Source organism: Oncorhynchus masou, chromosome 32 (assembly GCF_036934945.1).
Source record: "Oncorhynchus masou masou isolate Uvic2021 chromosome 32, UVic_Omas_1.1, whole genome shotgun sequence".
In the NCBI taxonomy this organism is placed as follows: domain Eukaryota; kingdom Metazoa; phylum Chordata; class Actinopteri; order Salmoniformes; family Salmonidae; genus Oncorhynchus; species Oncorhynchus masou.
The window spans coordinates 34,817,613-34,831,749 of NC_088243.1; the positions used below are offsets into that span (position 1 = coordinate 34,817,613).

The 14,137-nt window shown below is 44.2% G+C and overlaps 1 protein-coding gene across 1 annotated transcript in view; it reads left to right on the forward strand.

Moving 5' to 3' along the window:
- Positions 1-14,137, forward strand: part of LOC135525999 (AT-rich interactive domain-containing protein 1B-like) — a 230,430-nt gene that overhangs the window by 179,488 nt on the left and 36,805 nt on the right. Inside the window, 2 exon segments of the mRNA XM_064954001.1 lie at positions 452-664; positions 10,589-10,904. Coding sequence (XP_064810073.1) covers positions 452-664; positions 10,589-10,904 — 529 coding nt within the window.

Consider the following 14,137-nt stretch of genomic DNA (forward strand, 5'->3'; position numbering starts at 1 on the left):
TTATAATGACACACACACACACACACACACAAAAGCAGAAAGCCAAGTCGATTTTGTGCGTGTGTGTGTGTGTATCGGTTGTTCCCCTGGCCTCCATGTCACCCAGTCCTATCGATGTACAGTGTATCAGTATATACGGCCTTACACACAATGCACTGCCAGCTTGCCATACGAACAAACTGATGACTATCTTCGAGTAACAAGACCTAAAGACATTATAGAGGATTATAGTATTGTCAGGATCACCCCTCTACACCCAATCACAGCTTTAGAGGGAGGTTAGGAGAGAACAGATGCGTCAAGTCACCTGTTTCACCCTGCATAAAGAGTGAATCTTTAACTCTTTACAGAAATGAGGTTTGTTTGTTTGTGTGTCTTTATGTGTGTCTACATAGGCTGCAATACTCTTAAGCACAGTCCGTTGTCAGTGCTGTCTCTCTGTGGGTTCCAGGCTTTATGTCCAACATGCAGAGAAACCAGTGTGGCTCCCAGTTTGCAACACCACCACCTCAGTCGGGGCCTTCCATGTCCCCTCACCCCTCTCCTGGTCCTGGTCCTGGAGGACAAATGTACCCAGGGATGGGGCCCAGGCCCTACCTCCAGGGTGGCTCCAGTGGCCCCTACGGACCCCAGGGATCCCAGGCAAACCAGTATGGACCCCAAGGTAGGAGCACGACAGCTGTTGTTTCATTATACTTATCTACCTTTACACTATGTATGCAGTGGATTCAGCTATTTCAGTCACACCTGTTCGTGACAGGTGTATAAAATCGAGCACACAGCCATGCAACATCCATAGACAAACACTGGCAGTAGAATGGCCTTACTGAAGAGCTCAGTGACTTTTAACATGGCACCGTCATAGGATGCCACCTTTCCAACAAGTAATTTCATCAAATGTCTGCCCTGCTAGAGCTGCCCGGGTCAACTAAGTGCTGTAATTGTGAAGTGGAAACGTCTAGGAGCAACAATGGCTCAGCTGCAAAGTTGTAGGCCACACAAGCTCACAGAACGGGACCGCCAAGTGCTGAAGCGTGAAGCGTGTAAAACCGTCTGTCCTCGGTTGCAACACGCACTAATGAGTTCCAAACTGCCTCTGGAAGCAACATCAGCACAAGAACTGTTTGTCGGGAGCTTCATAAGTGGGTTTCCATGGCCGAGCAGCCACACACAAGCCTAAGATCACCATGCGCAATGCCAAGTGATGGCTGAAGTGGTGTAACGCTCACCGCCATTGGACTGAATCATGCTTCACCATTTGGCAACCCTACGACCGAATCTGTGTTTGGCAGATGCCAGAAGAACGCTACCTGTCCAAATGCATAGTGCAAACTGTAAAGTTTGTTGGAGGAGGTATAATAGTCTGGGGCTGTTTTTCATGGTTCGGGCGATGCTCCTTAGTTCCAGTGAAGGGAAATCTTAACGCTACATTTGTGGCAACAGTTTGGGAAAGGCCTTTTCCTGTTTCAGCATGACAATGCCCCAGTGAACAAAGCGATGCCCATACAGAAATGGTTTGTCAAGATCAGTGTGGCCTGCACAGAGCACTGACCTCAACCCGTCGAACACCTTTGGGATGAATTGGAACGCTGACTGCGAGCCAGGCCTAATCGCCCAACTTCACTAATGCTCTTGTGGCTGAATGGAAGCAAGTCCCCACAGCAAAGTTACAATATCTAGTGGAAAGCCTTTCCAGACGAGTGAAGGCTGTTAAAGCAGGGATGGGCCAACTCCATATTAATTGCTATGATTTTGGAATGAGATGTTTGACGAGCAGGTGTCCACATACTTTTGGTCATGTAGTGTATATAACAGGACAGTTAGTAACTCTGGTTTACAGTAAGAGTATGAACGGGTAATGGCTCATGAGTAAGAATCCCTCTAAATGGATCCACTTACTGAGGAATGGCATTAGTATTTCCATATTCAACCAGCACTACTTGGCAGCCACTGAAGACATTTTATTCTCTTGTATTTGAGAGAAAATGTTGTGGACCTTGACATAAATGTCAACTCTCTACATAGTGTTTTAAGGAAACAATAGCATTGACCTGGTTCCTTCTCTCTCTCTCTCTCTTTCTCCCCCCCCTCACTATGGGATTAAGCCATTCGTCAGAATATTCATGAAGCACTTGAACTCTAGACGCTACCCATGCCTATATCATTATTGGATTAAAGACAGATTGACGTGGCAGGCCCGTGGCAGGCCCGTGGCAGGCCCGTGGCAGGCCCGTGGCAGGCCCGTGGCAGGCCCGTGGCAGGCCCGTGGCAGGCCTGGCTGATAAAACGTGTTTTCTGAGCTCAGTGATGTTGTTCAATGCCATTACTGGGGTCAGTATTTTTAAGTTGCCCACAGAAATGGGTTAGTGTTTTAATTGCCCACCAATGTCATTAAAGCCAATGAGGAGGTCAGTATGATGTTGTCATCCTTTGACCTGTGGTAGACTTGTGGGAAACAGTAGAGAGGATACTTCTAGTCTGAGAGTGCATTTCAAATCAGACCCACATTGCAGTATTCGTACCATAGTCTTTCCCCCGTGGTCAAATATAATTACAGAATGGTTTGAAAAAGGAGTCATAAGCTGTGTTGGAATACTCATACTAACCCAACTAACCGTACTATTTGTGACATAAATTGAGTATATAGTGTGCTTATTGCTCATAGTATGGATATACTGTAGTTAGTATGCCAAATGTTCCCAGATGTACTACATTCGCCAAAATACGAAGTATACAAGCAATGTGCTTTCAGGCCCCATAATACAATTCTTCCAAAAATGTGCGTTGCTTCACAACATTTTCAGATTGAAAGAAAATGGCGGAAAATGTGCTGCCGAAGTCCGACGAGAGCAGGTACAAATTCATTGCTTTAACTAATTATGGCAAAATGTTAAGAAAATGTTGAACAATGTATTAAAGTAATGACTTTTTAAATAAGTTACGTTACACGTTATGTTGGCTGACAATTTGTTAGCTACGCTGTCCTTTGGAACCGCATTGCATATCATTACAGCAATAAGTGCCGGTATGTTAGCTAGCTACCTAACGAGTTGGCTACTAATACATCGAACTTGCCAGTATATTAACTATATGCGATCTAACTAACTAGCCAACATTTATTGACTTGATTATACACATAATTCTTAGCTTAGCTAAGTGGTATAGTCGTTGTGCGTTCTCAATGGACATTGTGAATTCGGGTGTGTTTGTAAATTTGTTCTGGCTACTCTCATTTGAGTGTGCCAGAGCACAGAATAACTGATGAATTTACGAACACTCACAACACCTGTTGAATATGGCCGGTGTCAGTCAACGTTGGCAAAAAAGCGTAATTAAGTTGTTGCCAGCAGCATAGTTTCAGTCACCGACACTCTGGATAACATGAAAACAGTCTAACCAGCTCTGCTAGTGCGAGTAAAATGGTCAGAGTGAGGTGTTCTCTCATTTGTGTCTGGTACTAGCTAGCAAGCTTACCAACGTTAGCCAATTAGCTTGGGTGCTTGACTGCAGTTGTGAGGTCACGAACACACCCAAAGTTATAATATGTCTAGCTAGTAATTTGATATGATAATAAGCTAGCAAGGGGTTGCATAGCAACAGCATCAACTTCCAGTAGACAGGCCTGGCGCTAGTACGCTCAACTGAAAGGATACAGTTCTTTTAAAGTATACTAAAATTAACTAATAGTATGTAGTACATTTTATTTTACCTTTATTTAACGAGCTGGGCTAGTTGAGAACAAGTTCTCATTTACAACTGCGACCTGGCCAAGATAAAGCATAGCAGTGTGAACAGACAACACAGAGTTACACATGGAGTAAACAATTAACAAGTCAATAACACAGTAGGAAGAAAAAAAAAGAGAGTCTATATTCATTGTGTGCAAAAGGCATGAGGAGGTAGGCGAAAAATTACAATTTAGCAGAATAACACTGGAGTGATAAATGATCAGATGGTCATGTACAGGTAGAGATACTGGTGTGCAAAAGAGCAGAAAAGTAAATAAATATAAACAGTATGGGGATGAGGTAGGTAAATGGGTGGGCTATTTACCGATAGACTATGTACAGATGAAGCGATCGGTTAGCTGCTCAGATAGCAGATGTTTGAAGTTGGTGAGGGAGATAAAAGTCTCCAACTTCAGCGATTTTTGCAATTCGTTCCAGTCACAGGCAGCAGAGAACTGTAACGAAAGGCGGCCAAATGAGGTGTTGGCTTTAGGGATGATCAGTGAGATACATACAGTACCAGTCAAAAGTTTGGACACACCTACTCATTCCAGGGTTTTTATTTATTTTTACTATTTTCTGCATTGTAGAATAATAGTGAAGATATCAATAAAATAACACATGGAATCATTTAGTAACCAAAAAAGTGTTGGCCACCCTTTGCCTTCATAACAGTTTTGCACACTCTTGGCATTCTCTCAACCAGCTTCATAAGGTAGTCACTTGGAATGCATTTCAATTAACAGGTGTGCCTTGTTAAAGTTAATTTGTGGAATTTCTTTCCTTCTTAATGCCTTTGAGCCAATCATTTGTGTTGTGACAAGGTGGGGGTGGGAAGATAGCATGAACAGCTCAAATAAGCAAAGAGAAACAACAGTCCATCATTACTTTAAGACATGAAGGTCAGTCAATACGGAAAATTTCAAGAACTTTAAAAGTTTCTTCAAGTGCAGTTGCAGAAACCATCAAGCTCTATGACAAAACTGGCTCTCATGAGGACCGCCACAGGACAGGAAGACCTGGAGTTACCTCTGCTGCATTAGAGTTAACTGCACCTCAGATTGCAGCCCAAATAAATTGCTTCACAGAGTTCAAGTAACAGACACAACTGAGACTGCGTGAATCAGGCCTTCATGGTTGAATTTCTGCAAAAAAACAACTGTCAAAGGACACCAATAAGAAGAAGAGACTTGCTTGGGCCAAGAAACACAAGCAATGGACATTAGAACAGTGGAAATACAAATTTGAGATTTTTGTTTCCAACCGCCGTGTCTTTGTGAGACGCAGAGTAGGTGAACAGATGATCTCCGCATGTGTGGTTCCCACCGTGAAGCCTGGAGAAGGAGGTTTGATGGTGTGGGGGTGCTTTGCTGGTGACACTGTCAGTGATTTATTTAGAATTCAAGGCACACTTGACCAGCACAGCTACCACAGAATTCTGCAGCGATATGCCGTCCCATCTGGTTTGCGCTTAGCGGGACTATTATTTGTTTTTCAACAGGACAATGACCCAAAACACACCTCCAGGCAGTGTAAGGGCTATTTGACCAATAATGAGAGTGATGGAGTGCTGCATCAGATGACTTGGCCTACACAATCCCCCGACCTCAACCCAATTGAGATGGTTTGGGATGAGTTGGACCGCAGAGTGAAAAGCAGCCAACAAGTGCTCAATATATGTGGGAACTCCTTCAAGACTGTTGGAAAAGCATTCCGCATGAAACTGGTTGAGAGAATGCCAAGAGTGTGCAAAGCTTTAATCAAGGCAAAGGGTGGCTACTTTGAAGAATCTAAAATATATTTATAAATAACACTTTTTGGTAACTACATGATTCCGTATATATTATTTCATAGTTTTGATGTCTTCACTATTATTCTACAATGTATAAAATAGTAAAAATTAAGAAAAACCCTTGAATGAGTAGGTGTGTCCAAACTTTTGACTGGTACTGTACTCATTAAGTATGTAGTATACATTATGTTAGTATGGGTATTCAAACACAGCTATGGTCTGTGGTCACTGAATTTGACCAAACACTGTGTATTATAAGTTATAGTGTGAATGAAGTCGATTTGAAACCAGTAACCTGTCAGATATGCTGGCTCTTGTTTCGCCGGTCAAAAAATCTGCCAAAACACACCAGTCCATTTCAGCACTTGGTGGGAAAAATTCTTTGAATACCTCTTTGCAATTAAAGTGTCTTTTCGAGTTGAGTGTTCTCCATGCGGCTGTAGAAAGCAGCAGTCACTCCCATATCTTTGCATCTGCTTTTGTGTTTAGTTCACCTGGATGTGCACCAAAGGACATTTTGGGGTATTAGTAATGTGTGCTCTGTGTCACTGTGATGAAGGCACCGTCCATGTGTGTGTTTTTCTAATATCACTGTGACCCTGACATTAGTTCCATGTTGATTAATAGCTCTAATGCATGTGGTATTTGGCCTCTCTCCTCCCACTCTTATGTGCTAATGTGACTTAGCTGGGATGACAGCCAGTGGCTGAGGCAGAACAAAACTGAAATATAAAAAGTCTGGAGTTGGATGAGTGCGAAACGCTGCACAGCTGACAGTAGGGATGTTCTCGCCAGTGGCAAGCCAACCCCTCCACCCCCATACAATCTAAAGACAGAGTACACACACATACACACGCTCTTCTCTCTCTCTCTCTCTCTCTCTATCTCTCTCTTTTCATTCTCTCTCTCTCTCTCTCTCTCTTTTGCATTCTCTCTCTCTCTCAACACACAAGCACACAGGACCCCCACTGAGGAACATGTGTGTTGGAGTGGGTCCATGGATCCCCCAGGCGGTTGCAGTGCCCTGGTGGTGGGGGTGTGGGGTGGGCTCTGGGCCCTGGTTATGAAAGGGTTTGTTCAGACTGGTCTGTTCAGGCTGGTCTGTTCAGGCTGGCCTGTGTTGGCTGGGGCTTGAGCTGAGGTGAACAGGCCAGGCAGCTGCTGCTCATTGTCCTTAATGACGGCTCCATCTGCTTCCCGTCTTTCCCGTGCCACAAAATTACTAACCCATTAAACCAACATGGAAACGCACTCCAAGTTCCTGATCCCTGCACTCTGTTTTTCTTGGCCAGTCTTGGCACTGCTAGAAAAAAATGTAAAATGTAAGATCCAAGCCTCAGGCTGTGAACAACTGAACACACATCAGTGTGTGTGTATCACCAATACACACTCTCTTTCTACACTCTAGCTCTCCCTGTCTCTCTCTCTCTATCTCTCTCATCGCTGACACACTCTGACACGCTGAGCTTGTACTCTGGCTAAGAACATGAAAACTGTCTCTTGTTTCATTGTATAACTTAAATGCGACAGCATTTGTCTTTTATCAAGGGAAAGGATACTACAACCTTCAGGTCAGCACAAGGAAATCCACCTACCTCCTCTCTACTAACGCAATGAGGTACAGCATCTGGGTTGACCACTTACAATGTTTAACTACAAAATATGTTGACCGCCCTTTGAACCCCCTTTCAAACACAAGAGGCCCAAGTTCTTCTGCATGATCTTGTATAGTTTGTTGATACCAGGCTCTGTTAAAGTGCCTCCAGTTGTTCCCGCAGCTGCTCTGCAGACGTGCTCTATAAGCCATGTACACTACAGTAGATACAGACCTGAGCTATGTGGAGTGTTGTAAGACAGAGTCAGTGAAAAGAGGAAAAGCCTGCTGTGCCTCTCCCACAGCTAACATCCCACTCTCACCCCCACTGCTCCAAGGTTAAGTACCCCACTGGTAATAGCCATGCTTTCGACAGCAGTTTGTGAGCCTGGATGCTTTGTTGAGCCCTTCTACCTTATTTGGTAAAAGGAGAGCTCAATCCCAGAGAGCCGCAGGGGCAGTGAAGGATTTGGGAAATGGGTTGGACCAAGTACGGAGCCCTGAGGTGCTCCGTACCTGCTGCACCATAGACGCCCTGCTGAGAGAGATGCTGAGGTGGCTTTGAGAGGATCTACCTGGGGCCTCGGGCCAGAAGAGAGGGAGGGAGGGCGAAGTGAGCGAGAAAGGCAGGCGGGTGAGAGGGAGAGAGAATTTGAGAGAATTTCTGAGGAATCGAAAAGGGAAAAAAATAACTTTTACCCATAATTCTTCTCTCCAAAAGAACACTGTCATGCTCCCCATTTGATTGTGTTCAGCAACATACTACACAGTTTGTTTTTAACATTAACTAAGCAAATCTGGCCATTCTCTATGTCCTGCAGCTGTAGACTACTGCTGTGTAATCTGTGTTACGTTCCTCAGTGATGGAGTCCACAGATTCCTGCCAAAGCCAGGGATGGGTGAGCCGGTTGTTAGCAACGCTGCATCCAGTCTGCTGAGGAAGCAGTGTCTGTAATCTGTTCGGTCACAGTCCTCCTTTTCCCGCAGGAGTGTGGAGATTAAATACAGCTCGGCAACAGCGCCTCAGAATGCATGACCATGCCTGGAATTTCCATGTAATTGGTATCACACCGCAGTCCTCTCTCTGCCTCTGTCGGTTATAAATACCACACCTCCCAAAGGCAACCGCAGCCTGAGATGGCAGGGAGGGCTGGGTCAGGAGAATAGTAAGGTATGGAAGAGAAATTATATCTCTCTGCCGCTTTTTCTCTCTGTTTTGCTTGTAAATGTGCCTAAACAGCAAAAGGAGCAGATAAAGCTGATGCTTAGGTGTGTGAGTGCTGTGTAAAAGTCTGAATGAGGACGAGAGGCCCCGCAGAGCAGCCCTGGATCATGTAGTGGTATTCTGGGTAAGAGATGGGCCCCTCAGTGGCTGTAGAGAACAGAGCGGAGCCGGGAGCGGCACCACTACTCCCCCCTGAAGTAGCACCCTGGCATGGCACCAGCTGCATTACCAGCCATCTTGAAAATGAACTATTATCACGCTGAAGAAGAACACCTCACAGGACAGCTGAATGTGAATCCTTCTTGTCCGCCTGAAAAAAGACCCAAAAATGAGAATACAGACAAGATTTTTCTCTCAAATAGCTGCTTGAAGTGTATCTCTGGTCACCCTAAACACAGCTCTTAAACTGAAGATAGTCTCTTAAATGTCAAAACAGTATGATTGTTGAACTCTGTGCAGAACACATAGCCTTCATTTGGTCGTGTCCACTTCTATGTGATCCTTCCTCGTCCATACGACTCTCACGGTAGCGTTTGTGGAAGTGTAAACCACAGCAGATTAGGAAATGCTAGCCTTTATGGAAACTTCACAGGCTCTGTCTCTTGCTCTTTTCTGATTGGCAGCCTGGATGCTAAAGATGGAAAACCCCAGTTGGAATATCCAAATGGGCCTCAGTGATGGGCCTCACACAAATGGGCCTCACACAACAACACACACACACACAAAAAGAGCACTGCAAAGCAATGGAGCAGAGCCAGAGCCCAACCAGTGTTGGGGTTCAGCAGCTGGGCGGCGTGGGCCGCTGACTCAGGCGTTTCAGATACAGCACGTACAGTACAATGAGGAGGAGATGGAGGATACCACAAGACAGATGATTCCCAGGGTTCTCAACAATGTCACTGCTGAAAAGAGAGTGGAATGGTACTGTGCCTCACTGCATATACACACATGCTCACACACATCCACACACACCCTATCCATGTTTTAATACATCCTCATGTGCTTGTCCTCCAACCACCTTTTTCTTTTAACGGTTCCTTTTTTGGAAAGTTGGCAATGAGGCCCCAAAACCCTTGACAGGTGTCAACTGTGTTCCAAATCAGCCAGACTCCCCAGATACATATCTGGCACTCTACATTTCCTGCTACACTACATTTCATCACACTTTCTGGGCAAATTCAACTGGAGCAGCAGAGTTTCATGGGAAAGACTTGTTTTGATTCGATATAAATCCCGTCTCCGAGGGAGCTTGTTTCTCTGTTGGACTCGCAGGCTTACGTCATAAGGAATGTCTTTCCTCTGAAGCAGCTCGAGGACACCAAGAGCTATTTCCATTTTTGGAGTCTGTTCCATGCGCGGAGTATTGTCATTGAACTTTCCTCATTCAGGTTTAAAGGGACTTGATCCCCTTTTCCAGACATATTCTCAGAGGGATTAGGCTTTGAGCCCCGACTAAAGCACTCTTAATCAAATCAAAATAAATAGCCCCCTTCACAAAAGGGACTCCACATTTTCCGTGTGTGTGTGGTGTGTGCGCACATGCATGCATGTGTGTGTGTTTTCTTGAATGTTTGTGACTCCTTTTCCAGCTGGTTCTGGAGTGTGTTAAGCCTAAATGCAGGGGTTTAAATGTGCGTTAGGAAGGCTGGTGCCATTATGGCTGCTGGGGCAGGAAGAAAGCCTTTACTGCAGATTACAGTGGCTCTCAAGTGTTTCTCAAACTCAAGCTTTGCAATTGTTCACATGGTGATTCAGCATCCCTCCCCTCCCATAGATGTCAAATCTGCAGCCAATATATCAATGGCTTCAGTAAAACAAACAACTGTATTCACATAGATACACCCTACAGAGGCTATTGAGACAAAAGTGTGATGATGTATGTGTCAGTTAAGCTGTTTCATCTGACATTTGCTTCTATTTCACATATGATGTTGATTTTCTATCACAATATAATCCTTGTGCAGTGACGCCGTAGCTGCATACTGTAATACTATGGTCATTTAGCATGCACTTTTATCTAAAACAACTTACAGTTGACTCGTAAAGCATGTATAGAAGAGTATCCTTTGTGTGCCAAGCCTCTAGGTTCTCCTCTGCAATGGATACAGAGTGAATAAGAGAAAATGACTACATGGAACTAGCATAAGATAGATAACTGTCACTTTATTTATGCTGAGGAATAAACGTACTGTTATTGTTAAACTGGCCTCTGCTAACTCCCAGATGTTCTATTTCTCCTCTGTCCTCAGGTAACTACCCACGTCCACCCAACTACGGTGGGACCCCCAGTGCCAACTACAGCAGTCCCGGCCCTGGCATGACCAACAGCCTGGGTATGAATGCCAGCAGCCCCATGCACGGCCAGGGTCCCGGGCAGCCCATGCCCATGGGCCGCAGTCTTGGCGCGGGCAGCCGACCCTACCCCAACATGGCCCCCAGCTCCCCCAGTATGCCCCAGCCGGCAGGCCCAGGGATGGGCCCTCCTTCACTGGGCAACGTCAACCGCAAGGCCCAGGAGGCAGCCGCTTCCGTTATGCAGGCCGCAGTCAACTCTGTACAGAGCAGGTGAGATGACATGTTCATTTTTTTTCACCAGTGGTCTCTCTGATGATGTGTGATTTGTGTGTGATTTGCGTGTGTGTGCGTGTGATCTGTGTATGAGAGTGACATTGACAGACAGAGAGAGAAGAGGAATTGGGCAGAAGGCTGATCACATTACTGCAATGTTCCAGTAATAATACTCTATTTGGAGAAGAGGCTATTTTTACTACCCCCTGAAAGAGTCTGCTAAAATGTGTGAGCACAGGGTATCACTCACTTATGTCACTACAGAGACTTTGGGGCTTTACGCTCTTCAGACTAAAGTTTCAGTGCGTAGTTCTCTATGCTCAAACTGTGGAGAGATATAGAGCAGCATTTTGTGCCATGGAACTCCTTCAATGAAATCTCTTCTTGTTTAATACAAGAGTACAGTAAGAGATTTATATAGGACAGAGTTCCCCAACTGGCTGAACTTGTCCCCTGGGTAGTTTTTTTGACCCCCCAAGTTTTCTGAGCAAAATATCTATATTATATATATCTATAATTTTTAAATTTTTATTTATGTTTTAATGTTGGACTTAAAAACACCAGGAAATCAGCTACAAGTGATTTTAATTGAGGAAATCTGTTCCCAGGTAATCCCGCACATAATAGACAGACGTGATCGTAGACAAATGTAAGCAAAATTTGAAATGATTATGTTTTAGTCAAATATTGTATCTGTTTGGGCTTCTTGCAGTCATTTTGCAGTCAACAAACGATTTGTAATTATGTTCCGGCCCCCCGTCCATCCCCTTATGAAGAAATCGGCCAGCGGCTGAATCTAGTTGATGATCCCTGATGTAGGGCTTCTATCTATCTGGAAGGCATTTGAAGCACAACCTCTCTGGTGAAATTATGTCCAGTGAAATATTGTGTTAGAGACTGAGTAGCAGTAGAAAAAGTCGTTACAATGAACAACGATGCACTGTGTTGCCTTGGAAAACACTTAACAAGATTTCAAGTGCGCAAAACATGCCCTTGACATGTACAACACACATGTACAAGGGCTGTTTTCCTAAGTTAAATCCGCTTTGTGTTTTGTTTCCTTGCTCACGAGTATCGCAATACTGGTATCGTCCCGGCCCTACTTATTTATGTACTTACAGTATTTATGCTAAATGGAATTGGGGAATGGGTAGATGGGTGTTATTTAGCTAGTGTGCTTGACTGTTTAATGTGTGAGTGCTTCCCATTGCAGGGCAGATATGTGAGGAGGAAGGGGTGGGATTGTGTGTGGGCAGTAAACTCTGGCTGAACCCTGTCTTGGGAGTATTTGTAAACATGGACCAGTCTTTAAAATGGTAGGAGGAACAGAAGTGGTCATACTGAGCAGCTTGGGGCTTCGCCTTCTGTAGCAATGCAGACGGGCGGAGGCCAATCACCAATGCTTCAGCTGAAGTGGCCTTGTGAATGTGTATCCCTATTTATGTACAGAATATCATTAATTGAAATGAGTTTCGGCCTCCCCCAGGTTCTCTGGCAGGCTATTCCAGAGGCTGGGAGCATAATAACTAAAGGCTGTCTCTCCGTGCCTCTTGGTTCTAGGCTTTGGTAAAGTTAAAAGGCCAGTGCCAGAGGACCTGAGGGACCTACTGGGTACATAACTTAAAAGCATGTCTGACATGTATTGGGGTTCAAAATCGTGGCTTGATTTAAAAACCAATAGAATAATCTTAAAATGTATTCTAAATCTTACAGGCAGCCAATGCAGACTTTAAACTAGAGTAATATGTGCTCTCCATCTGGTCTTGGTCAGTACCTATGCTGAAGAATTCTGTGTATTTTGCAGTTGACCAATGGCTTTTTTGGGTAGACCAGACAGGAGAGCATTACAGTAGTCAAGCCTTCTTGTAATAAAAGCATGTATGAGTCTCTCTGTATCAGCCTGAGAAACGGCCGCACCTTGGCAATGTTCCTCAAGTAGTAAAAAGCTATTTTGGTCACATTCCTACTGTGTGATTCAAAATTAAGTTCAGAATCTAAAATGACACCTAGGTTTTTTTTATATGGTATTTTATCTTTATGTGAATTCAAATGTGCAGCCAGATTCTCTCACTGTGCTTTGGCTCCAAAAAGTACCTTGGTCTTGTCTTGATTTAGCTGGAAGAAGTTGTGAGCCATCCAACTATTTAAATTACTTATACAATCTAATAATTTATCTCTGGAGCTAAAATCCTCTGGTGACACAGAAATGTGAAGTTGTATATCATCTGCGTAGCAGTGAAAATCAATGTTGTGCTTTCTGATAACGCTGCCAAGGGGTAACATATAAACTGAACGGTACGGGACCCAAATTCGAAACCTTGTGGAACGCCACTTGTGATATCTATTTTCTCTGAGTTATGTTCACCAAGGGTGACGACAACTCTTGACCGGTTAAATAGGCCCGAAACCAATTTAGAACTGGACCGGAGAGGCCAACCCACCGCTCCAGTCTGTCCAGAACGACATCATGGTCAACAGTGTCGAATGCAACACTTAAACCCAAGACTACATGAACAGAAAGCTGTTTGGCATCTGTGTTCGCTCTAAGATCATTTACCACTTCAACTAAGGCCGTCTCTGTGCTGTGGTGGGCATGAAAACCAGAATGGATTTTTTTTAAAATACAGTTGGCACTTCAAAAAAACATTTAGCTGTTTGAAAACCAATTTCTCCAGAATTTTGCTTAAGAATGGAAGGTTGGAGATTGGCAGAAAATTGCTAGGAGCCGAAGAATATAGATTACTTTTCAGAAAGGGTTTCGCCATAACAGTTTTTAGTGCAGTGGGGAAAGTGCCTGTGAACAGGGAGTGATTAACAATAGCCTTCACTTCTTCAGATATGCAATTAAAAACTGTTTTGAAGAAGGCGGTGGGGATAGGATGGAGAAGGCAGGTAGAAGGCTTGTGATATCACTTTCCTGAGCACGTCTGTGTCAACCAGGTAAAATACATCCAGATTGCCTGACTAATACTCAGCCTAATGTTGGTTATCTTATCTCTGAAATATGCAGCAAACTCATCCATCACATTGAGATGTGGAGGAAAGTTCACATAGGTTTGCGGGAGTAGGATTTGTCAGGCCACCGATGCTGGAGAAGAGCACTCTCTAATTATTCGGATTATTAGTGATCAAGTTCAAAAATGTGCCCGTCTGGCATTTCTAATTGCCTTGTTATATATGCCAAGTTGCTCTCTCAGAATAGCATAATGGACCAGATAATAGTGATCAGA